This window comes from Anolis carolinensis, chromosome 3 (genome assembly GCF_035594765.1).
Source record: "Anolis carolinensis isolate JA03-04 chromosome 3, rAnoCar3.1.pri, whole genome shotgun sequence".
Lineage (NCBI taxonomy): Eukaryota > Metazoa > Chordata > Lepidosauria > Squamata > Dactyloidae > Anolis > Anolis carolinensis.
Genome location: NC_085843.1, coordinates 263,512,108 through 263,538,498, shown reverse-complemented (window position 1 = coordinate 263,538,498; position 26,391 = coordinate 263,512,108). Strand labels below are relative to the sequence as shown.

Here is a 26,391-nt window from a genome sequence, read left to right as displayed (position 1 = left end):
ATTTTTGGTGGAAAGTTAACTTTATCTCAGATCTGGAGTATTCATTTCCACTCAAACAATTTTCAGAGGTCTTGATTGTTGAAACCACAACAAGAAGAGGTCTTCTAGCATATGAAAAATTAACACATCTATTTTGATGTAAATTTTAGTGTATTGAAGTCTGTATATTTGTAAAAGTATCACAGTGACACATCTCCTTGAGGTGGTTTACAAATATGCGTATGATGAAATGAGCTGCAGTCATGAAAACTTGCTTACTTTCCTCATCCTCGTTACCTTGTTTTGGGCTTGGACTCTATTAACTCATCGAAGAGGAAGTGGCAATGACTGTCAGGTTTAAGAAAGTGCTGCTACTTTCCTGAAACAGCAGATACAACAAAACATTTGCTGAAAGTGTCCTCTACAATACTTCAGTTAAAAAGCTTTTAAATTGGTTTGGAGGAGCTATGGTTAGAGATGTGACCTTCTAGGTCTGGTAGGGGATTGCATGTCCCCTGAATCTTGGAAAGCTGTAGTAAATGAGCTACATACCAATCTTCCATGGGTTTTTTAAAAGACAGTATCACTGAAGGTGGGGGTACTCAATCAGCCACAGATGTTTCACAAAAACATACACTGTTGACGCAAAACTTTGGGACCAATTCAGACAACCATAATGAAATAGTACAGTTCTTGTCCCTTGGATGGTTTTAACATGAACTCATACACAGAATATTTAGAAAGAGCAACGAATTGTTTTTATATTTTGAATAATTTGTCTATTCTTCAGTAAGCATTTTGATTAAGATGTAACTGTGTTATGTTTTAATTTTAACAGACTATGAGAAGACAACGAAATGAAGTTGTTGTGGAGTTAAGAAAGGTAAGGAATCTTAAACTTTCATCACCTACTTTTGGCTTTTGTATGGCTCAGTCCAGTAGACATCAAGTGTAGCAGTTCTCATAGGACTTTCACTCCTTTTATTCTGCTTTGTGAAGAAATGATCTGTCAATTTTGATAGATCAAGAAATGCAAGCCACAGGCATTATATCCACTGTGGATTGGTTATACCTCTGGTTTCTAATATTTTCCTTTAGAGTTGTAGGCTTTTTAAATTACCAATAGTGTAAGCAACCATCTTTTTTTTCCTGACAACAGAAGAAATTGCTCAATTTCTCTATTAGTGTAATAATGTAATTGACTATTAATATGTCAGTTGAAAAAATACCTTCTATAGTTTAAGTTATTGAGAATGCTTGTCATTTGCATTATGTGAAATAAATCATTGTATGAAACAAAGACTACATTACTTTTCCAGTGTTGTATAATTGTCAAACAAAAATAAATGTTTATCTGTGGTTGTCCTTGTTGCTTGAAGGTTAAGATATGAGAATAAAGAGGCTGGGTTCAGTGTTTTTGTATCTCTAGATTCAGTTCCAAAGCAGGAAGCCATCTTTTATTTGTGAGACTCGTAAATTTAGTTGTGATCTTTGTTTCTGATCAGTGATGTGCTGGACAGAACTTGGCTGAATGATGAGAGAAGGGGATATCTCTGTTATTTTATTTTCCCCAAAATGTTTGCATTCTTGATTATCTGAATCTTTGGAGTAAGAAAGGAACTATATTAGGCTGGTGTGTGTGTGTGTGTCTGTCTGTCTGTCTGTCTGTCTATCTATCTATCCTTCCTTCCTTATATTATGAGTTTGTAATATATTTAAATAATAGAAAAGTGCACAGCTTGAAAAATGATTAATTTTTCACATGCTTTACTCATGCTCCCCTTCCTCAGAATGCCTCCAAGCATAATATGAGCAAATAAGAAATGTTACGTGTTCTTTTCATTATCTGACTTTATTATGTCATTGTTACACCTCAGAATAATTCATTAAGTTCATCATTTGTGATGTATTAACTACATGTTCTTAAGAAATTAATTAATTTGCCAAAATAAATAATACAACTTCATCTTTTGCATTTAAAAGAACAAACGAGATGAGCATCTGTTAAAGAAAAGAAATGTACCTCATGAAGATATCTGTGAAGATTCTGATATAGATGGCGACTTCAGGGTGGTAAGAACCAATATGCTATTTGAAATACAACATAAGTATCTCTTTGTAACTAGCTCTAACGCTTTGATATTTGTTGCAGCAAAACACATCTCTGGAGGCAATTGTGCAGGTAAATAGATATGTCCAGTTACTTAAAATTTTGTTTGTATTGTAAAGCCCTGAATTCAAAATTTATTTTATTCATTTCATAGAATGCTTCAAGTGACAACCAAGGTATCCAATTAAGTGCAGTACAGGCTGCAAGGTAAGACTAAAAATCATGCCAATCTCCATGTTTTTTCACAACAGTTCCTGTGAAGGTATAATTTATTCATAAAAATTGTAGTTGTACTTTATTTTGCCTTGAAATGTTGATTCTGCTACTGACTGTAAGGTGAAGTAGCAAACTGGTTGTCCTGTGAAACACCTAGGCAGATCCCATTCCCCTTAAATCTCTTCTAGCCTGTACTTCATCCTGCTTAGTGCTGCTGAATTTTGGCAAAAAATACAGAAAGACTGGTCTTTAAAAAAAATGACCACCCTGTCACCTATGTACAAAATGCAGGGATGGGAACTGTGACCTTGTTCTAAGGAATACAGTTCTCCTTCAGTTACTACAGAAAAGTAGTAATTTTAACATTTTTGCTGCTGTGTTTTAGGGCAGCAGGGCCTTAGAAAGGAGCATGGGGAACGGCCACTTCTGCCAGATAAACAAATATGGATGAAATAGTTATTTGAGAGATTTCTCACTAAAAATCTTGCCAGCAATTTGATTAATGATATAGAAATCTCGCTTCTTATTCATAAAATGTGAAAAAAGGACTAGGCATAAATTAAATTATCTTTATATTAATTAAATCAATGCAAAGAGTTTTGAAAAGTCTATAAATTGTACTTTGACAGATACTTTATTCTGTTAGTATTGAATATTCTTTATTCAAAAGACTTGTGACTTATCAGATATTATCAAATATGCAACAGTTAGCTGGTGTTTGTAAAACTCTGGCTTTTTATGGCTTTTTAAAAAGGTGGAAGGAATGGGAAAAATGAAGTTTTATGGGTGTTAACCAATCTGAGTGGTGTTAAGGACTCAGGTACACAGCCTATTTACATGGATGTGTGAATGGGATGGACTATAATAGGACCCAAAAAGATGCAAATCATACACCTTTCACTAGATTTTTGCAATGTCAGGTAATATAGATCTTTCACATCTTCACAGTGGTCAGTTAGTGTTAGTGAACGAAAGTAATTTGTGAAAGAAATTTAAGGCATGAATTATTATTTGTGGATCCTATTCCATTCCATTCCCATGAAAGTATAAATACGCTTTATACCTGAAGCCTTAATACCACTTTGTGCTACATTTGAAGAAATGGGTTTATATCCACTTTTTATGCAAACATAAAAAACAGTTTTCAAAGTGCTACCATGTTTTTTCTCTCCCCTTCCTTCCTCTTTTATGCTGCAAGAAAGTAACATGGTTACTTCTTTGAAAATTATTTTTATGTCTTTTGTCTCAGAACACCTGAGTCTCCAGTTATGGCTTTTAAAAATAAAGGAAAAAAATAATAAAAGAGAACTATATTTAAACATCAATTTCCAATCACACTTGTTTTAAGTAGATAGGAAGAATACTTTAAGCATCACTGGCATCAGCATGGAATATTATTTCTCTTCTGTATGCCTCATTAAATTCATCATTAGCATGCCCTTGACTACTGTGGGATGAGGGGAGAAAATAGTCATCATTTCTGCCCTTGCTAATGTGTGAAATACAATGAAAATAAAAGAATAAACTACCTCAGGGTGGTTTTCTTAAATTACATGATAGCTGTATATTTGCCTATTCAGCATTTTAGTTGTCTTCCATATTTTTTGGCATTTGGATACTGCAATAGATTTTGCAAATAGTTTGAACTTTAAATCCTAACTAGCTTCTATCAACTTTTTGGGGAGGTAATAATTTTGAAAATAATGCAGTCGGAAAGTTGAAATGGGGCCCTTTGAGTTTTTCATGCATCGTGATTCACTTCTGTATATTTTTACAACAGAAAGCTACTCTCCAGTGATCGCAACCCACCAATTGATGACTTAATAAAATCTGGAATATTACCAATATTAGTGCACTGTCTTGAAAGAGATGACAAGTAAGTATAGGAATAGTTCCTTACACAAATGGGTGTTTAAATGTACTGGAGCAAAACTAAAGTCTTGTCTCTTTGTGTGTTGCTAGCCCATCTTTACAATTTGAAGCTGCGTGGGCACTGACAAATATTGCATCTGGAACCTCTGAACAAACACAGGCTGTAGTCCAGTCCAGTAAGTAAATAAGTACTTAATGCATTTGTGTGGGCACATACCCTTGTAAAATTTGTCAAATACCACAGTATCACATTCCTTGCTCAAGAGTATCTATAAATACATGGTAATGAGTTCATATTTTATGCAGGGGTGGGAACCTTTTGACGATGGGCCAGATACAACTATGTGTGTATGTGTGTGCACTCATGCCTTCAAGCTGCCTGCTGACTCATAGCTACCCTATGAATTTCATAGGGTTTTCTTAGGCAAAGAATCGTCAGAAGTGGTTTTGCCAGTTCTTTCCTATGAAATAAAGTCTTTAGTTCTTGGTATTTATTGGCAATCCCTAATCCAAATACTAACCAGGACTGACCTTACTTCGTTTCCAAAATTATACAGAATCTGGTGCTTCCAGGTTATTGTGCTTATTAATTTTTAATCCTCCTTTCCCCACATCCAAACTGAACTGCTTGCAGAAGAACAGATTGTTGCATTGTTCCCTGTGTCAATGCTTCTTCAAGTAGTGTCATTCAAGACGTGCGGGTGTCTGAGCCATTGACTGCAAATCCCCAGTGAGTGTCCAGGAAAGAAAGAGACCATTGTAATGAACGGGCATAAATATATTACGAATCTTTGGCCCATTGGGAGAAAAAAAATCTTGCTGGTCCTCCATATCAGATCACCTGGAAAAGTAGTGCACTATGGTACTTTTAACCATTAAGCAAAAGCAAAGAGAATTCCAAGCATGGAAAATTTTCATTCAGTGCGAATCCAGCCTTTCTCTTGAATGGGCCAAATAAATTTCATTCAACTTTTAACCCGCCTTTCTGTTGATGCAAGGAGGCTCACAAAATTAATTAAAACAGGTCATATGAAGTAAATTTTAATAACAGAAACAGTTTTTTTAATTAAATTGACCTGTTAAAACAATACTACTTATAACAATGTAAAATTATTTGCATTAGGATCCTGAAATTCTGTAAAGTTAAATGACAACCATGAAATTTAAGTATAGCCTGCTAACTGGCATGATTTGCAGTCCTAAAACCTGTAAAAGAAGAGAGCTTTCAAATCCTGCAGAATTTTAAATATTTGTCTTAAATGTCACTAGCAGATGTTAACTTGAGGTTCAGTAATGTCTTTCTTTGTTTCGCAGATGCTGTTCCGCTTTTCTTGAGGCTGCTGCATTCGCCCCATCAGAATGTTTGTGAGCAGGCGGTATGGGCTTTAGGCAATATCATAGGTGGGTATCAGAATTCCAGGCAACTCTTGCCAGAAAATTAATGAGTTGCCTAGATTTGTATTGCTTTATGAAAATGAATTTTGTCCAAAAATGCTTGTAAATTGTCTTTCGTCTTGAGTATACATATGTCTGTACATCTCAGGTATTGCAGTAAGGTTCATTGTGTAAAAGAGTGATGTTTCTGTAAGAACATTATTCTTACGTTCAGACTGTTCAGATGCTTTATTTTGTCCTTTTTCAAGTAAATGCTATTTATTCTGCCAAACTGATGCTGCTGGTGTAATATCCTAGGTATTTTATTACACTGGGGACCCTGAGACACACTAATCGTTTTTGTGCCCAGTTCTGCCCATAAATCTGAACAAGATATTAAACCAGTGACTAGGTCATAACATGTTCAAGTATGGCAGAATAAAGAGCACGAACACCTGACGACAAACTCTAGTTAAATGGATTTAATTTCGTTTGTTTTTCCTCTTTCTTGGAAAACGGAACATGCTTAATCTATGCTGAGCTGTTCCTTAAACTTAGAGTTCACTTTTCTGCTAAAATAACATTACCAGATTTGTAATACAGTGGTGGACTGGGGAAGACTGGGGTATTGGGGAGGCTAAGACTTTCCAGAAAAATTGAAGAGCTCTCTCATAGGTTAAAGGTGTGATCACTGCTGCTGCAGAGAATAGGACGAGAATAGGGTCTGAAGTTACAGAAGGATATATTAGTTGTATGTTTGAAGAAATGTATTAACAGCAAGAAACTTTTTACCATGAAGCCAGTGACCCAGATAGGGACTATCTTTTATCAATGTCTTCAAGCAGAAGTGAGATAGCTTCTGTATTCTGTATGCTTTAGCTTTGAATGGCTTGGGTCAAGCAAAGGGTTTGACTAATAAGTGTCCTACAAAAGTGGTTTTCAGCCGTTAGCTCTCCATATATTTGAACTTCATCTCCCCAAAACCCAATAATAATTTCTACAACAATTAGATGACCAAAGGTTGAGAGCCACTGTGTCATGGACAGAACGCCACAAGATTCAAAGTAACAGAGTTTATTAGATTACAGAACTCAAAAATGCCCGTAAAACACAAGGGCCAGGCAGTTTTTGCCTTTAGGAGCAAAAAGGGGCAAAAGTAAATGTTCAAAAGATAAACCGGATTAAACCGGAGTTTAATCCGGGTAAAAACAAACTGCTTGCGTCAGCCTGGGTATAAACGAAACGAAAGCCAAGGAACAAAAGATACAAAGAATGCAACTAATTGGCAGCAGATTCCTCTCTGCTGCCAACACTGTGCTTAGAGTAACTTGCGTCGCTCCCCCACACACACAGCAGACAGGATCTCCAACACGAGTAAAACAGCCAAGGATTGTAGCAGTTGAGTAGACCAGTTCCGTTCCGTAGATCAAAGCCAGAAGCAGACGTTTGTAGTTTTTTTCAAGTCCAAGAAGGGGGGAAGACAAGCCGTGGTCAGTTCAGTCCGAGTTCTCAAAGCAGGAGATGGCGTCCGTCAAGAAGACGACGGAGGGTCAAGCTAATAAGAGTAAGCACAGGTTTGCACAAACAAATGCCCACACAATCCCTCCCGCCGTCTGACCCTGGATTCCAATCAACTTACGTCACAGCACAGGAAAGCACACAAGTCTTCAGGGAAGCGTCCCACACACACACGGATCCCAAGCGTTTGCCCAGATTACCTTGCCCAACGCAATTTGCAATTGCTCCCAAGCCCCATTTTATGCCAGTTACAAATCTTCATCACTGTCAGCTGTCCTCCTTAACCCGGGCGTTTCCTCATCACTTTCCTCGTCAGAGCTGGAACACCTCTGACTACGCCCAACAGCATCTCCAGCTGTGGATCCCGTCCCATCCCTCCAGCTAAACCATGGGTCTAATCCTGAAGGTCCCCATTCATCTTCTGTCCCATCATGGCCAGTGGCACCCACTTCCTCCCTTACCCGAGTCCAATCCATCTCATCCTCCTCTGAGCTAACCAGCCCCTCCTCCATTCTCTCCGTAAACCCTTCGAAAGACTCCTCGTCAGATGGTGCTGCAAATATGTCTCGCAGTCTTTTTCTCTCTCGCTCCTCGAGAGTATCTGACTCTCGAGGAGTCTTACGCCCACGTCTGTCAGTAACAGAGCCATGAGGCTCAATCATAACACTATCCCCTCTCACAAAGGCCTCCTCCCCCGATGGCGGAGAAGTGGCAGTGATACCCTCCGCTATAGCACCACGACGACTAGAGGTATCAAGTTTCAACAGCGAACGATGAAAGACTGGATGGACCTTTAAACTAGACGGTAAACGCAAACGAAACGCAACAGAAGAAATCTTTTTAACGATAGGAAAGGGACCCAAATACCGAGGCGCAAACTTTCCCCCAGCCTGTTTAATATGTTTGGAAGATAACCACACCAAATCCCCTTCTTCCAACTCCTCCCCTGCCTGCCTGTGGCGGTCAGCCTGAGTCTTCTGCGTTGCCTTAGCTTCCAACAGTAAGCGACGGGCAACATCATGCAATGCAGCCATTTCCGAAGAGCGGTACACAGGGTCCGAAGAGACCACATTGGTCGACGGCGCCACACCTCCCCGTGGGTGAAAACCATAAGTTAGCTCAAATGGCGTATGCTGACTAGACGTGTGCACCGCATTGTTGTAAGCAAATTCCGCCACCGGTAACCACTTTACCCAAGCCGTGGGTTGATCTAAACAAAAACAACGCAGATACTGCTCTAAGAGCCCATTAACCCGTTCCGACTGTCCATCCGTTTGCGGATGGAAAGCTGAAGACACGTTTAACTTAGTCCCCAAACACTCATGGAAGTGTTTCCAAAAGCGTGACACAAATTGCGGAGCCCTATCTGAAATAATCACCTCGGGTGCTCCGTGCAAACGATAGATGTGCTTTGTAAATAGTAAGGCCAACGTAGGGGCCGCCGGAATGGTTGAACAAGGAATAAAATGAGCCAGTTTACTAAATAAATCCACCACCACCCAAATACAAGTATAACCCCCAGACTTAGGCAAATCTGAAATAAAATCCATGGAAATGATTTGCCATGGCCTCTCCGGAACAGGTAAAGACGATAACAACCCTCTAGGGCGCCCAACAGGCGTCTTACTCTGCTGACAAACGGCGCAGCTATCACAAAAACGCAGAATGTCTTGCCGCATCTTTGGCCACCAGTAGCTCCTGGTGATAAGCTGTACGGTCTTGAACCTGCCAAAGTGCCCAGCCATGGGTTCGTCATGGTGGGCTCTAATCACCTCCAACCTGAGGGTCCCTACTGGTACGTAAACCTGCCCCCTACGCACCAATACCCCGTCTTGATCCTGGAGATGCGGCAGTATGGTACGGTTACCTGCAGAGAGCAGCATCAGTTGCTCCTGAGTCCACACATCATCCTTCTGAGCCTCAAGGATCTGGTCATGTAACCCAAGCTCATTATCTACAACACACAGAGAGGCAGTAGGCAAGATGGTCTGACATACTACCTGCTCATTGGTCTTAAATTCCGGCTTGCGGGATAAAGCATCGGCCCGCAAGTTTGCCTTCCCCTCCACGAACTGCACCTTGAAGTTAAACCTGGAGAAAAACAAAGCCCAGCGGATTTGACGCTGGTTTAACTTCTTTGCTGTTTGCAAGTGCTCTAAGTTCTTGTGATCAGATCTGACCACGATCTGGTGCCGTGCCCCTTCAAGCCAGTGCCGCCACACCTCAAACGCCACCTTAATCGCCAACAACTCCTTCTCCCATATGGTATAGTTCTGCTCGAAGGGTGTTAGTTGCCGCGAGTAAAATCCACAGGGACGCAAGGTCCCTGAGGAATCCTTCTGAGACAATACAGCCCCCAACGCGTAGCTAGAAGCGTCCGCTTCTACCACGAACGGTCTGTTAACATCAGGATGGGTTAGTATGTTGTCCGATTGAAAACTAGACTTTAGTTGTAGAAACGCCTCGTGAGCTTCCCGCCCCCACACAAATGGCTGTTTCTTGCGCAGAAGCTGCGTCAAAGGTACCGTGAGCTTTGCAAAATTCGGAATAAACTCCCGGTAGTAATTAGCGAAACCCAAGAACCTTTGTACATCCTTCTTAGTCTTCAGCTCCTGCCATGAGTTGACGGCGTCAACCTTATGTGGGTCCATTTTAAGTTCCCTACCTGACACTACATGACCTAGGAACTCCACTTCAGGCACATGAAAGACGCACTTGGAAGCCTTGGCGAAAAGCCCATTAGCCCGCAGTCGGTGCAGAACCTGCTTGACATGTTGACGATGTTCTTTCTCGTCCTTAGAAAAAATCAAGATATCATCCAAATAAATCACTAAAAATTGGTCAATTAGGTCCCTGAACACATCGTTCATGAACCTCTGGAATACCGCAGGAGCATTACAAAGCCCAAAAGGCATGACTCGGAACTCGTGGCATCCGAAACACGTGTTAAATGCCGTCTTCCATTCATCCCCTTCCCGTATACGGATTAAGTTATAGGCCCCCCGCAGGTCAAGCTTGGTAAAGACCTTAGCCCCTTGCACCCTTGATAACAGTTCCGAGATTAAAGGGAGCGGGTACCTATCCCGAATGGTGTATTTGTTTAGGATCCGATAGTCACAGACCAGCCTAAGTTCCCCAGTCTTTTTGGCTACAAAGAATACTGGTGCCGCAGTTGGAGAACTAGATGGGCGAATAAACCCCTTGGCTAAATTTTCATCTAGAAACTCCCGCAAAGCTTGCCTTTCCGGTACAGTCAAGGCATACAGCCTCCCTGCTGGCAGTTTCGCACCTTCTGCCAACTTGATGGCGCAATCATATGGCCTGTGCGGTGGTAATTTGTCCGCTTCTCTTTTACAAAATACATCAGAGAACTCCCCATACTCAGCAGGCACTCCCTCCATATCAGAATGAGTAACATTTAGAGTGCAACAATCCTGCCTCTTTAAGATCACTTTACGTGTTGCCCAATCTACTTGTGGGTTTACTACAGCTAGCCAATCCATCCCCAGGATCACATCATATCTAGGCAAGCTCGTAATATCCCACACAAACGTTCCCGTTACTCCCTGCACCTCCCACGTTACTGCTGAGGTTTCATGGTTAACCACCCCAGTCTCCAGCAGTCTCCCATCTGCTCCTTCCACCCACACGTCGCATGCCTTGCGCACTCTAGGAATGCCATGCTTCTTAGCAAACTCAATATCTACATAGGAGACCGTAGCCCCTGAGTCCAGCAGTGCCAAAGTAGAAACAAGTTCCCTTCCCCCAACAGATAATGTAATGGGTACGAAAACATGCTTCCTCCCCTCAGTTGACTGCTTGAGGAGCCCTAGTGCGTTGGACTCACGTCGCACTAGGGCTGGCCTTTTCCCGAAAGCTGGGAAGGTTTCACATTACAATTTTTGGCAAAATGCCCAGCATTCCCACAGTACAAACACAAGCCCAGCTGCCTCCTACGGCTCTTTTCCTCTGTAGACAGCTTTTTAAAGACCCCAAGCTCCATGGGCTCTTCCCCCATCACCACAGGTGCCCTGGTTACATGCATGGGTGGCGCACACATTGCTTTTGAGTGTTTACGAGCCTCGAACCTTGCGTCTAAACGCAGCACCTTAGCTACTAAGGCGTCCCAGCTTTCAGCCGGCTCCAAGCGTGCTAATTCATCCTGGAGCATATCACTTAACCCGGCAGTAAATAAAAGCATGAATGCATTTTCCCCCCAATCCAGCTGGTGGCGATACAGGTTAAACTTATTTAAGTAATCCAAAACAGTCCCCTTTCCCTGTTTCAACCGATACAGAGCCCACCCAGCGTTCTCCGTGCGGAGAGGATCCCCAAAAGTATCAGTTAACAACTTTTTGAAATTATTCAAATTGTCCTTGACTGGGTCATTTCCCAAAATTAAATTAGTGGCCCATTGTCCTGCGGGACCGGTCAACAAACTCAAAATAAAGGCCACCTTGCTAGTGTCTGTAGGAAAAGCATGAGCACTGAGCTGAGAAAAATAAAGCTCCACTTGTGCCAAAAAGGTTGGCAACTTGCACCTGGTTCCGTCAAAGCGTTCAGGAGTCAAAACATGTCCTTTCACAGCCTGAGCTGTTTGGCTAACGGTAAAAGCCGTTTGCAATTGGTCTACTTTGGCCCTTAACTCATCCATCGTCTTCCTGACGGGTTTATTGCTGCAATAAACTTTTTATGGGCGTTGGGCAATCTGTCATGGACAGAACGCCACAAGATTCAAAGTAACAGAGTTTATTAGATTACAGAACTCAAAAATGCCCGTAAAACACAAGGGCCAGGCAGTTTTTGCCTTTAGGAGCAAAAAGGGGCAAAAGTAAATGTTCAAAAGATAAACCGGATTAAACCGGAGTTTAATCCGGGTAAAAACAAACTGCTTGCGTCAGCCTGGGTATAAACGAAACGAAAGCCAAGGAACAAAAGATACAAAGAATGCAACTAATTGGCAGCAGATTCCTCTCTGCTGCCAACACTGTGCTTAGAGTAACTTGCGTCGCTCCCCCACACACACAGCAGACAGGATCTCCAACACGAGTAAAACAGCCAAGGATTGTAGCAGTTGAGTAGACCAGTTCCGTTCCGTAGATCAAAGCCAGAAGCAGACGTTTGTAGTTTTTTTCAAGTCCAAGAAGGGGGGAAGACAAGCCGTGGTCAGTTCAGTCCGAGTTCTCAAAGCAGGAGATGGCGTCCGTCAAGAAGACGACGGAGGGTCAAGCTAATAAGAGTAAGCACAGGTTTGCACAAACAAATGCCCACACAATCCCTCCCGCCGTCTGACCCTGGATTCCAATCAACTTACGTCACAGCACAGGAAAGCACACAAGTCTTCAGGGAAGCGTCCCACACACACACGGATCCCAAGCGTTTGCCCAGATTACCTTGCCCAACGCAATTTGCAATTGCTCCCAAGCCCCATTTTATGCCAGTTACAAATCTTCATCACTGTCAGCTGTCCTCCTTAACCCGGGCGTTTCCTCATCACTTTCCTCGTCAGAGCTGGAACACCTCTGACTACGCCCAACAGCATCTCCAGCTGTGGATCCCGTCCCATCCCTCCAGCTAAACCATGGGTCTAATCCTGAAGGTCCCCATTCATCTTCTGTCCCATCATGGCCAGTGGCACCCACTTCCTCCCTTACCCGAGTCCAATCCATCTCATCCTCCTCTGAGCTAACCAGCCCCTCCTCCATTCTCTCCGTAAACCCTTCGAAAGACTCCTCGTCAGATGGTGCTGCAAATATGTCTCGCAGTCTTTTTCTCTCTCGCTCCTCGAGAGTATCTGACTCTCGAGGAGTCTTACGCCCACGTCTGTCAGTAACAGAGCCATGAGGCTCAATCATAACACACTGTCCTATAAAACCTCCTGCAATTCTGATTCGAGGAGTGAGTCGTTCTAAAATAAATTCCAAATCTAGCAGCCATTCTCCTTCACCTATACATGGAAATAGTTGCCATAAAATTTCTGCCTCAAAAGTGAGAAGTTCTGATGAGTGAAGAAAGTCCTGCTTGGTATCTGTCACATTTTTATATTCACAAAGTACTTAAATCTTTATGCAGGTGATGGACCCCAGTGTAGAGATTACGTCATTAGTCTTGGAGTGGTGAAGCCTCTGCTGTCCTTCATCAGCCCATCTATTCCAATAACTTTCTTAAGAAATGTTACTTGGGTAATGGTCAACTTGTGCCGTCACAAAGACCCACCTCCACCAATGGAAACCATACAGGAGGTAAACCATTTCATTGTTTGCTAAAATTTTGTCACCTTCTGGTACACTGCAAAATGTGTAAATACCCTTTTCTGTTTTCCCTAGATTCTCCCAGCACTCTGTGTTTTAATTCACCACACAGATGTAAATGTGAGTATCTGAATATGTCACAACTTACTTATTGAATGGTTACAATCAAATATTTAAAAAGCAATCCTTGTTCTACTTATATGCAACATTGTCTTGTTTTTTTATTCATCAGCAATCAATGTAATGATGGATAAGAGTAATTAAATCTAAGATAGTTGAATATGTGTCCTAGTTGAGGACTGGAATTATATTAACTTCTTTTTAGCACTTTAGGTGGAAATGTTAAGAAAAAAATATCTGAAACCACCAGTAAAGGCTTTTGCCAGATGCTGCCACAAATCCACATTTCTCCTTAATTAACTTGCCATGCTTTATTGCATAGTACAGCAAATGTAATATATTCAATATGCTGAAAGAAAATAGTAATCTTAAATGTAAAATGTAACAATTTTATACATACCTGATTGTCTTACATAATATTGTCTGATTGTATTACTCTGATGCATTGTATTTTTAAAACCATATTAGATATTGGTAGATACAGTCTGGGCCCTCTCCTACCTAACTGATTCAGGCAATGAACAGATTCAGATGGTGATAGATTCTGGAATCGTTCCGCATTTGGTTCCTCTTCTAAGCCACCAGGAAGTTAAAGTACAAGTGAGTATTCTATCAACTCACTTTTATTTCAAGACACTTTTCTTACAGGCCATGATGTGTATATTTCAACATGTATTTTCTGAACTACTGTCATGTTAAAAATGTACAATGTTTGAATTGTCATTTCTCTGTTTAGTGTGGAAAACTTGAGATTCTGTGGGTATTACATCATATAAGTTAGAGGATAACTGTGGTTTTTAATAGAGTTGTTTTGGTTATTCATATTGTGTATTGATATGCCATGGAGAAAATATTGGTTGTCATGCATTCCATAAAAGGTTCAATGATTATTGGAAAAATATTTTACTGGGATGTTTGATAGTTTAAAATTAAGAAATTATTTCATATAAAATTAGTGCTGATTGTCTAAAAGACATTTAAAATATTTTCCTTTTATCATACAGCAGCATAGATTATTTCCATTTGTCTAACATATCAGTCAAAATGGGTTAAAATAGCTTCTGAGTCCTCCAATTTTCATTTTCCAACTGTAAGAAGTCACTGATAAGTTGAAATGTAATGAAAATAGGGTGCTGTCATGTGCTCTATTTGCTATGTAACATCTAAGTTATTAAAAAAACACCTTATGATCTGTTTGAGCTGCTGTTTCAGTTGTCATAAAATGGCAAATGGAATTTCTGAAACTGAGGAGTTATTAGAAAGACCACTGTGTTACATTTGAAGTTTCCCCTTTTTTAAACAAACCTAATAAAGATATATTTAATATGATTGAAGATATAGATAATTATTTAATGCTTTCGTCAGTTAAATGTTGTAGCCCTTACAACCTGATACTTCGCTTTGAAGCGTGTGAGTGTGCATCCACCCACTTTTAACTTTCAAAATGTTTTGCTTTTCAGACTGCGGCACTCAGAGCTGTAGGCAATATTGTTACTGGCACTGATGCACAGACCCAGGTAGTTCTGAACTGTGAAGCTCTTTCACACTTCCCTGCTCTATTGACACACCCCAAAGAAAAAATTAATAAGGTATGTAGATATATATATGACACTGAATTTATGAACAAAGAAATAGTCCTCTTCTACATTTGAGAGGTGGATAACAGGTGCCATTGTATAATGTCTTCATCATAGAAAACTATATAGTCATGGTGCATTTCTTTTAAAAAGCAGTTCAGACTTTACTAATTTTAATTTATAGTTGTTTCTTTACAAGGCATGTCCTTGGAAACAATGAGAGAGCCTTTGATATACTGTAGAAGTTTGTAGTCACTTCTGAATTTCAGCTGTTATTCATTTTGCAAGTGGATAAAACTTGTAGCTTGTCTTTGGCATAGAGGTGCATTAATCTGACTCTTGGAAATGATGAAATAGAGGTCACGAGTTGTATGTGTTGTGTGTGTGTAAATTTGATTTTGAACAGTAAATGCTATTTTCAATGGGAAATTTTATTTTAAACGGGAAAGTAGCACGGGTGGGTGGGGTGTGTGTGTGCTCATGCATGTGTGTAAAAGCTCTGTATGATGCAAATTATGGGTACTGAAAAAAAGCTGCTGATTTCGGAGTGCATCTGAGGCTGTTGCAAAACCATAGGGTCTTGACTGCAACATTGCCAATGATTAGAGACCCAAGTTAAACTCATAGTTTGCATCAAGGTGTTTTTAAACCTCTGACAGGTTCATTTTGTCATGCAAAGGAACCTGTGATCTGATCTAAGAGTTCAGTTTAATGATTTTCAACATTCAGAGGTGGAAATCGTTTATGCTGAAGAAGTATAAGGAAGAGTTTAAAAAGAATTAAGAGAAAAAAGTATTTGTGACCCATGTGGGTTTTTTAAATTGTTAGCTTTATTAGGTACTAATATAAACTTTTTGCATCAAATGTTGAAATGCCCTCACCCACAGCATAATAGTTTCTAAGAATTGTGATCTAAACAGCTTAAGAAAATTCTAAAATCTTGGTGGCAATCCAGTTTTAAAAATAAGTGCAATTGGAATGCCCAGTTTTTTCATGGGATGGCCTCTGTATTTAGAAAAATGCCAAGTAGGAGATTTGGGGACTTCATACCTTTAGGGTATTCTTTCCCCTGTGAGCCAGTCTGGTTGTCAATATGCAAATGTATATACTACCTAGTTGCTCTGTTAATACTCTGCATGTACTCTTATGCAAGCTAAGCTATTTAAATTGGAAGTGTTAACTGCTAAACTTTTGTTTTTAAAGTTTTGCTGTAGTTCAGTACAAAATTATGTTGCTCTACAGAAATCAGTTTATACTTTCATTGTTGGAATTATTTTCTTAGCAGTGTTCTAAAATTACAATTTTATTGTTGTTTTTGTTACAGGAGGCTGTATGGTTCCTATCTAACATCACTGCAGGAAATCAGGAGCAAGTCCAGGCTGTGATAGATGCTAACCTTGTACCAATGATAATACACCTTTTAGATAAGGTTAGAAGGGGAACATTCATGCCAAACTTTTGTTTTTTTGTTGAAAAAAAATTCTAGAGAACATTATCTGTTGCACATCCGTTATCTATTGTGGAAGTCTAAGTACTGTATAAACGAAGATAAGCCGGTTTTTCCAGCCCTTATTTATGAGCTGAAAAAGGGAATATTTTGAAAAGGGAATGAAGCCCTTGCAAGTCAGGAAGAACATATATATACCCATTAATCTTATAGAAGCATTTTTTCCTGAAATATTTGTTAATCTCTGCTACAGATATATAGGCATTTCCCCCTGCAAGCCTTTGCAATCCCTATGTACCTTTATATTTCTATCTATATACATTAATTTTATATATGAATTTCCCCCTCATATGTTTGCAAGTCTTTGCAAATCCTATAAACATATAGATATCTAGAGATTTCAATGTACCTGTATATCTGTATCTGTGTGTATACATTATTTTATATATGAATTTTTGCCTCATATGTTTGCAAGTCTTTGCAAATCCTATACAGATATAATTATCTATATAGATAGAGATGTCTAGATAGATATATATGAATATAGATATATAGGGATTGCAAATATTGCAGGGGAAATGCACACACACACACACACACACACACACAGATTTCTAGATAGATATAAACATAAATATATAGGGCTTGCAAATATTGCTGGAGGGAAATGCACATATATAGAGAGGATTTGCAAACGTTTTGGGGGAAATGGATATGTGAAATTAGTATATATAATTACTAGCTGTGCCCAGCCACGCGTTGCTGTGGCGAAGTATGGTGGAAGGGCCTTGAGTCTACACTGCCATATAATCCAGTGCAAATTAGATAATCTGTGGAAGAAGCCTAAGTGAGGCCTAAATCTGCCTGTCCCCTAACTGAACCCTGGCTGTCCCTTGGCTGAGTTGGTTGCTAGGAGACCAAGTGGGCAGAGATTAGCCCTCTAAACTGGAGCAATTGGATAAAAACAATTATTGCTCTCCCTCTAATTAGGACTTTATTTTTCTTTTCTTTTTGTTGTATCAACCTAGAGGCATGGATGATGGGTTGTGTTGTCAAATTTTGAGGTTGGGGGGCCTGTAGTTTTGTTGTTTTGTGGGTCGCTGTGATGCCATCACTCATTTATATATATAGACTAGCTGTGCCCGGCCACGCGTTGCTGTGGTGAAGTATGGTGGTATGGGAAATAAAGTATTGAGGAATTGGTGGTAGTTAAGGTCAAGGGTAAAGGTTTTCCCCAGACATTAAGTCCAGTCGTGTCTTACTCTGGGGGTTGGTGCTCATCTCCATTTCTAAGCCGAAGAGCCGGCGTTGTCCGTAGACTCCTCCAAGGTCATGTGGGATGACTGCATGGAGCGGCGTTACCTTCCCACAGAAGCGGTACCTATTGATGCACTCACATTTGCATGTTTTCGAACTTCTGGGTTGGCAGAAGCTGGGGCTAACAGTGGGGGCTCTCTCCGCTCCCCAATTCAAACCTGTGGCCTTTCGGTCCAGAAGTTCAGCAGCTCAGCGCTTTAACACGCTGCGCCATCAGGGGATATTATTTCCTAAAGGTTGTGAATATACAATATTTCTGAATGGTTTTTTTTGTTTGTTGGAGGCAAGTATGAATGCTGCAATTAGGAAAAATGATTAGGATGTAATGGCCTTGCAGCTTTAAAGCCTGGCTGTTTCCTCCCTGAGTGAATTTTTTGTTGGGAGGTGTTAGCTGGCCCTGATTGTTTCCTGTCTGGAATTCCCTTGTTTTCAGAGTGGTGTTGTTTGCGATATTTTATGTGTTTCTACTGTCTGTGGCCCTGAGAAAACAGAGGATTTTCCAGACTTTGATGATGGGAATACTTAGTTGGGAGGTGTTAGCTGGCCCTGATTGTTTCCTGTCTGGAATTCCCTTGTTTTCAGAGTGGTGTTGTTTGCGATATTTTATGTGCTTCTACTGTCTGTGGCCCTGAGAAAACAGAGGATTTTCCAGACTTTGATGATGGGAATACTTTGTTGGGAGGTGTTAGCTGGCCCTGATTGTTTCCTGTGTGGAATTCCCCTGTTTATTTACTGTCCTGGTTTTAGAGATTATATTGTTCTGCATTATTCTATCCCAGTAATTATTTCATATTAAAGAAGAATCTCACTTATCCAACATTCGCTTATACAATGTTCTGGATTATCCAACGCAGTCTGCCTTTTCATAATCAATGTTTTTGTAGTCAGTGTTTTAAATTCATTGTGATATTTTAGTGGTAAATTTGTAAATACAGTACAGTAGAGTCTCACTTATCCAACATAAACGGGCCAGCAGAACGTTGGATAAGCGAATATGTTGGATAATGAGGAATTAAGGATAACCCTATTAAACATCAAATTAAGTTATGATTTTACAAATTAAGCACCAAAACATCATGTTAGACAACAAATTTGTCAGAAAAAGTAGTTCAGTACACAGTAATGCTATATAGTAATTACTGTATTTATGAATTTAGCACCAAAATATCACGATATATTGAAAGCATTGACTACAAAAATGCATTGGATAATCCAGAACGTTGGATAAGCGAGTGTTGGATAAGTGAGACTCTACTGTACTTGATGGACTGCTACATCAGGATCTAAATGTTTTGCATTAAATCCCATCTTCTTGGATAAGTGAGACTCTACTGTAATTACAACATAGCATTACTGCGCATGGAACTACTTTTTCTGTCAAATTTGTTGTATAATATGATGTTTTGGTGCTTAATTTGTATAACGATTACCTAATTTGATGTTTAATTGGCTTTTCCTGAATCCCTTCTTATTATCCAACATATTCACTTATCCTGCCGGCCTGTTTACGTTGGATAAGTGAGACTCTACTGTATATTTCTAATCTTATATTATCTGCTCAGAACTGGATTATCTGAGGCCCCTTCTTCACAGCTGTATAAAATGCACACTGAGATGGATTATATGGTAGTGCGGTGTCAAGATAATCCAGTGCAAAGCAGATAATATAAGATTATAAATGGGTTATATAGCTGTGTAGAAGGGCCTTGAGTCTACACTGCCATATAATCCAGTGCAAATTAGATAATCTGTGGAAGAAGACTCAGTGAGGCTTAAACCTGCCTGTCCCCTAACTGAAACCTGGCTGTCCCTTGGTTGCTAGGCAACCAAGTGGGCAGAGATTAGCCCTCTAAACTGGCAGCAATTGGATAAAAAAAATTATTGCTCTCCCTCTAATTAGGACTTTATTTTTCTTTTCTTTTTGTTGTATCAACCTTGAGGCGTGGATGATGGGTTGTGTTGTCAAATTTTGAGGTTGGGGGGCCTGTACTTTTGTTGTTTTGTGAATTGCCGTGATGCCATCACTCTTTTATATATATAGATAGATAGATCTATATCTAGCTCTGCATTGTTTATATAGGCACTGAATGTTTTCCTGTTACTATGTTGGAAGCTGGCCTGAATCCCCATGGGAGATAGGAGAGGGTACAAAATAAGTTTATTATTATTATTATTATTATTATTATTATTATTATTATTATTATTTGAAACACAACAAGATGAGTCCACAGCAGACACTCTGCTGGTTGTTGTATTGGATCACACGCCGGACACTTTCCAAGTGTCTAGGGCTATGTGATGTATCGGCGAATAATATGTGCAGATCCCAGTAAAGTGGCCTTTTGCAGCTGGCAGATGGTAATTTTGTCAGCGCCGATTGTGTTCAAGTGCAGGCCAAGGTCTTTAGGCACTGCACCCAGTGTGCCAATCACCACTGGGACCACCTTGACTGGCTTGTGCCACAGTCTTTGCAATTCGATCTTTAAATCCTCATATCGTGCCAGCTTTTCTAGTTGTTTCTCCTCAATCCTGCCTCCTGGGATTGCAACAGCGACAATCCATACTTTGTTTTTTAACACGATCGTGAGATCAGGAGTATTGTGCTCCAACACTCTGTCTGTCTGAATTCGGAAGTCCCAGAGTAGCTTGACTTGTTCATTCTCTGTAACTTTTTCCAGCTATTATTATTATTATTATTATTATTATTATTATTTTATTGTTAATATCATATTGTTTTTGTTGACCCTACTTTTCCATTTACAGAGCTAGTTTACTGTTTTTCTTTGAAATACGGTAAATATTGAAAAACCTTTAACCTACTGATGCCTCAATATAATTTCATTGGGATCTATTTTCATTTTGAAATTTAGCCGTAGCTGCTGCATTTTCCACCTTCGGCTTATACTCGAGTCAATAAGTTTCCCCACTTTTTTGTGGTAAAATTATATGCCTTGGCTTATATTAGGGTCGGCTTAGACTTGAGTATATATATTTGGACCACCCAGTGTGATGTAGTAGTTTTGTGTTTTGAATCCCCACTCAGCCATGGAAACCCACAAGGTAACCATAGGCAAGTGACTTTCTCTTAGCTTAACAACTGAACACATCTTGCTACAAATTGCTATAATGTAGTTGTCATACATTGGAAATTACTTGAAGACACACAAGACTTGTAGGTCACTGGGCTTTACATGCCCAAGAGGTAAACAATATGCAACATTTAAGTAATTAAAGAGCTAGGAAACAAAAGAGGCAAAAGAAATGTAACATTTCACATTTATAGTGGGGGGGAAAAGTTGATGAAAGAGTTTAATCCTGGGCTGATTTATTTGTGTTCATCAATTCTCTCCCTCCAACTTATATTTTTGCTCAGCAGAACCGAAAAGGAACATCGCACTAATAGAGCAAGGGGTGGGAATTATATCCACAAATTTTTCTGCCTCTTACCTCCAACCATTACAATATATCTTTTACATGTTTAATGTTTTGAATTTTACCCTACAATAGGAAATCAGCCATTAGAGAGCATTGTTTAAAATTCAGTCTCCTTTTGTATAGTGGATAATTTTAAAAGGCTTGGAATTATTCTTGAAAATAGTACAGGCAGTTCCTGGGTTACAAACATCCAACTTACATGCAACTCATAGTTAAGAACAGAGGTGAGACAACAGGAAGTGAGAGAAATCTATCCCTAAGGAAGGGAAATTAACTCCTGTAACAGTTATCATGGGGAAGCGGTGTCTGCACAGAAGCTTGTTTCTACAACCAGCCAATTTTTATTTTGCTCATAATAAGTGTAATGAAGTAAGTCTTCATGTCGTCCTTACTTGTCTAAAGCTTCTGATGGTGATGTGGACTGAGATTCATTCTGAGATTCCATTCCATAATAGGATGTCTTACAGTTTCTACACAGATGAATGCTTCTATCATCCTTGGTCACTGTCTCATTGAGCTTTGTTTTTGTTTTTAGGGTGACTTTGGTACACAAAAAGAGGCTGCATGGGCTATAAGCAACCTGACAATCAGTGGAGGCAAAGATCAAGTGAGTACCCATTGGATCTGAGATAAAAGAAATTATGATTTGAAAGCTTGAAATATTCTGAAATGGGAAATACAAAGTTGGAGCACTATTCAGCTTGAGGAAAACCTTTAGAAACTCTTTGATTTCATATCAATATTTAATTATTCTGTTAGACTCGGAAGTGCCCAACCTTGGCTAGATTGTGCTCAGCTTCTGTTTATTAATTTAAAGTTCAGACAGATTCTCTTAAGAGATACATATTCAGTCAAATGATCTACCTAATGAGGTATTTTCCTATCTTCAGACAACAAAGTGAAAAAAATAGGATAAAATTTAACAAAAACAATAATAATTCATGGTACATTTTATTATCTCAAGTTTCAGTTATGTATCAAACAATATTCTAATGAATGGGCCAAATGTTTATGTTGGGAGCTAGAATCCTTCAACTTAAAATAGTTGGATCACCCAATGAGTGTGTGTGTGTGTGATATACGAGGGCTATCCAGAAAGTACATGACGTTTTGGAATTAAAAAAGAACAAAATATAGGATAAACCACTTACGATATGCAGTTGAAAGCCACACTGAAATAGTACATTTCAACATAGTTCTCATTCAGATTTAGGCACTTATTACAGTGAGGAATGACTTTGGAAGTTTCATAGTCTCAACACTTTCCCGCCGCTGCGACCAGCCTTACTGCAACGCTGAAACTCAGCCAGGCTGAACAATGAATGCAAGGGGAAGCAAGGAAAAACTCAGCTCTTGCTTCTTTGGCAAAGGGATCTGAAGCATTTTCCTTTCGCTTCCCTTTCTGCAGCTGATCCTGGTTGTTGCAAAACCTGGCCGATCCTGCCTGCTTCTCCTCGGGAGCTGCTCTCCTCCAGGCCGCTTTCCGGAGCTTGCTTGCTTCCCTTTGCATTCATTGTTCAGCCTGGCTGAGTTTCAGCGTTGCAATAAGGCTGGTTGCAGCGGCAGGAAAGTGTTGAGGCTATGAAACTTCCAAAGTCATTCCTCACTGTGATAAGTGCCTAAATCTGAATGAGAACTATGTTGAAATGTACTATTTCAGTGTGGCTTTCAACTGCATATCGTAAGTGCTTTATCCTATATTTTGTTCTTTTTAAATTCCAAAACGTCATGTACTTTCTGGATAGCCCTCGTATATCTGGTTTGCAAAGAAAGGCTAGTTTGAAATAATATCTATATAATTGGTAGGTTTCATAATGGATCCAATGGCAATTCTTCTGTTTCATTTTTGGCAGATGCAAAGTTATTTTGATTGGTTCTCTGTACAAAGTCTATAATCTTGAAATGGTGCTAATTTGATGTCCGTTTCCTCCTAGGTGGCATACTTAATTCAACAAAATGTAATTCCTCCATTTTGCAACTTGTTAACAGTAAAAGATGCTCAGGTTGTGCAAGTAGTGCTGGACGGGCTAAGTAATATATTAAAAATGGCTGAAGAGGAGGCAGAAACCATAGCCAATCTTATTGAAGAATGTGGAGGTATGATTGAATTGCTTGACTTGATATATAAGGACTTTAAAGTTTGCTACAGTTATTGATGGGTCAAATTTCTTTTGTGTTTTTGTCACAGATTTGGGAATCTTCTTATGATTTCATGTATGTGCATAGGAGGAGCCTGCGTTACTTCTCTTCCACCCAGTAACTAAAGCTCTTTGGCTAGGACACACAAAATAAAATTTAAGACAATTTCAAAAAAATTAAAAAAGATTTTGACAGAAGAACAGTACACTTTCTAATAGATCAAAGCTAAGATATGATCTCCAGTTTTGACTTGGATGAAATTAGGTGACAACCATTCAGGTCTCCAAAGGAAGAGCACTCCAGTTGAGATGCCATAGCAGAAAAGGTGATCTCTTATGTAATGATTTGCTTCCACTGAAGGACACAGGCACACCTCCCTGCACGTCCCAATGATCAGACAGGGAGAAAAACATACTTGTGTACTTACCTATTTAAAAATTGGATTATGGAGTGGCTGTCAAAGAGTATGTTGGAAAATGATTAATTAATTTTCCTCTTTATAGCTGACTAGCAAATATACCCCGCTTCACAAATATACCCCAGTACTTTTTCTTTCTTTTTGCTCATTCTCTTATGCCAATCCCCCCTCCCCCCAATCTTCTCAAGCCATTTAAAGAATAAAATAATCCATAGGTCGTTCTTGGTGTTACGGTGAATGGATGCACACTATATTCCGGGGGTTTCATCAAGTTTTTGTTTAAATAGGGCTGGAGAAAATTGAACAGCTACAAAATCATGAAAATGAAGATATCTACAAACTGGCTTATGAGATCATTGATCAGTTCTTCTCTTCAGATGATGTAAGTGAACATCAAGACTGAAATCTAATCTGGTTCACAGAGCATCCTATGTGATAGGGTGGTAAGGATTCGCAGTAGAGTACCTGAAAGGTAGGCTTGTTCATTTTTGCTGAACCTCGATCTGTTTCTGCTGGCCAGATACCAGTAGACCCCCATAATTGTTTTCGTGACCCTCCTGAAAAGGAATGCACAGCCGGATGTTATTTTTCCAAAAAATATGGCTAGATCTGTCCCTTTGGCAGCAATGGGGGGCTCACCTTCCCATCATTTTAGGCAATGGCATTTTTTATCCTTATATCCTTCATTAAGATCTGGATTAAAAAGCATCAGAGTTTCTGCGATACTTTTCCTTTGGTCTGTAGAGGAGACCTGGGTTTAATGCTTCCTTAAAGCTATTTCTACAGACTCTATAAGTGCACATATACTCTCCCTGCACTCGACTTTCCAAGGCATTTTAAGAAGGCTTCCTACTTCCCAGGGAAGGAAGATCGATGACCTGGAGCTATCCTACCATAGGTTTCCTTTAAAAAGCTCTCTTCTCTTGATTTGCACTGCAGGAAAACCTGGAGTGGCGTCTGCCTTTTCCCCCCTCACGCCTTTCTGCTTCAGGTTTAATGCTTCCCTAAAGCTGTTTCTACTTTCTATTCTAGATGAGAGGTATCTAGGTGGTAGTACTTTTCTGAGAATGAGGCTTTTCTTTTTGATTGCTGGCATTGCTATTAATAATTGTTACTATCTTTTAGAAGTATTTTCTGAAGGAAAGGAAGGGAGAAAAAGCAGCTAAAAGCCCCCAAAAGCGCATGTACGCCACCCACCCTTCCCACATGTTCCCAACTCCCAGTCAATCCCACTAAATAAAAAGAATAAAGAAAATAAAGGAAAATCAAAAATATTCAAGAGAGAGGCCAAGCCAAAAAATACACTGAAGTCAGGGCACAACTGTGATGCCGAATTGGTGGTGGTGGTGGTGGTGGGGAGCCGTGATCAGCTGCCACATGGCCCCGTTATGGATGAGAAAATGTGATGGCTAAGCCCTTGCCATTACAGCCATCTGGTAGGGCTGAAGAAGCTGGTTTGGCCGAAGCAAAACTGCTAAAATGGATCTGTGCACAAGCCTATTGAAAGGGACTCTGCTGAGGCAAGGTTGCACCCCCCTTAGCCCTGATATAACAGTTTTTCTCTTGTCCTTGAGACTTACCATGAGAAAGAATTATACATACTTCAGGCCTGGCAATTTTGAGTTTAGTCAGCAGGGGTGTAGTGGGATAGAAGCATGTTGATCAAATCTGTCTTTTGAGTGGATCTTTTTTGGGCCTTACCATCAACAGAAACATTGCTGTTGGAGATTTCTGGTGATGTACTTGAGAGCATCTCAAGGATGTAGTCATTGAATATCCCGTTTCAGGCAACATTTCTATGTATCTTCTATCTATATCTATCTTCTATATATATAAAAGAGTGATAGAATCTGGGTGACCGACAAAACAACAAAACTAAACACCCCACAACCTTGAAAATTGACAGCACAACCCCTCATCCACGCCTCAAGGACAAGACAACAAAAAGAAAAGAAAAATAAAGTCTTAATTAGAGGGAGAGGAATAATGGTTTTTATCCAATTGCTGCCAGTTAGAAGGCTAAGCTCCGCCCACTTGGTCTCCTAGCAACCCTCTCAGCCCAGGGGACAGGCAGAGTTAGGCCTCACTTAGGCCTCTTCCACACTGCCTATAAAATACAGATTGTCTGATTTCAACTGGATTATATGGCAGTGTAGATTCAAGGCCCTTCCACACAGCTATATTATCCATTTATAATCTTATATTATCTGCTTTGAACTGGATTATCTTGACTCCTCACTGCCATATAATCCACTTCAGTGTGCATTTTATCCAGCTGGGTAGAAAGGGCCTCATATAATCCAGTTCTAAGCAGATAATAGAAGATTATAAATATATAGTAGAGTCTCGCTTATCCAACATAAACAGGCCGGCAGAATGTTGGATAAGTGAATATGTTGGATAATAAGAAGGGATTCAGGAAAAGCCAATTAAACATCAAGTCTGGTAATTATTATACAAATAAAGCACCAAAACATCATGTTATACAACAATAAAACATCATGTTATACAACATGGAATTACTGTGTAGTTCCATGTGCAGTAATGCTATGTAGTAATTACTGTATTTACAAATTTACCACCAAAATATCACAATGAATTTAAAACACTGACTACAA

At 39.7% G+C, this 26,391-nt stretch overlaps 1 protein-coding gene and 1 non-coding gene across 2 annotated transcripts in view; both read left to right on the top strand.

Moving 5' to 3' along the window:
* Positions 1-26,391, top strand: part of kpna4 (karyopherin subunit alpha 4) — a 42,079-nt gene that overhangs the window by 12,938 nt on the left and 2,750 nt on the right. The window contains exons 2-16 of the mRNA XM_062977513.1: positions 818-862; positions 1,963-2,052; positions 2,132-2,161; positions 2,244-2,296; positions 4,086-4,181; positions 4,268-4,353; positions 5,492-5,578; positions 13,142-13,311; positions 13,396-13,440; positions 13,909-14,040; positions 14,901-15,029; positions 16,342-16,446; positions 21,752-21,823; positions 23,151-23,313; positions 24,061-24,155. Coding sequence (XP_062833583.1) covers positions 818-862; positions 1,963-2,052; positions 2,132-2,161; positions 2,244-2,296; positions 4,086-4,181; positions 4,268-4,353; positions 5,492-5,578; positions 13,142-13,311; positions 13,396-13,440; positions 13,909-14,040; positions 14,901-15,029; positions 16,342-16,446; positions 21,752-21,823; positions 23,151-23,313; positions 24,061-24,155 — 1,398 coding nt within the window. The remainder of the gene's footprint in view (positions 1-817; positions 863-1,962; positions 2,053-2,131; positions 2,162-2,243; positions 2,297-4,085; positions 4,182-4,267; positions 4,354-5,491; positions 5,579-13,141; positions 13,312-13,395; positions 13,441-13,908; positions 14,041-14,900; positions 15,030-16,341; positions 16,447-21,751; positions 21,824-23,150; positions 23,314-24,060; positions 24,156-26,391) is intronic.
* Positions 15,386-15,716, top strand: LOC134298176 (small Cajal body-specific RNA 7). Its single transcript, XR_010005125.1, has one exon. It is a non-coding gene; the product is annotated as a small Cajal body-specific RNA 7 (non-coding RNA).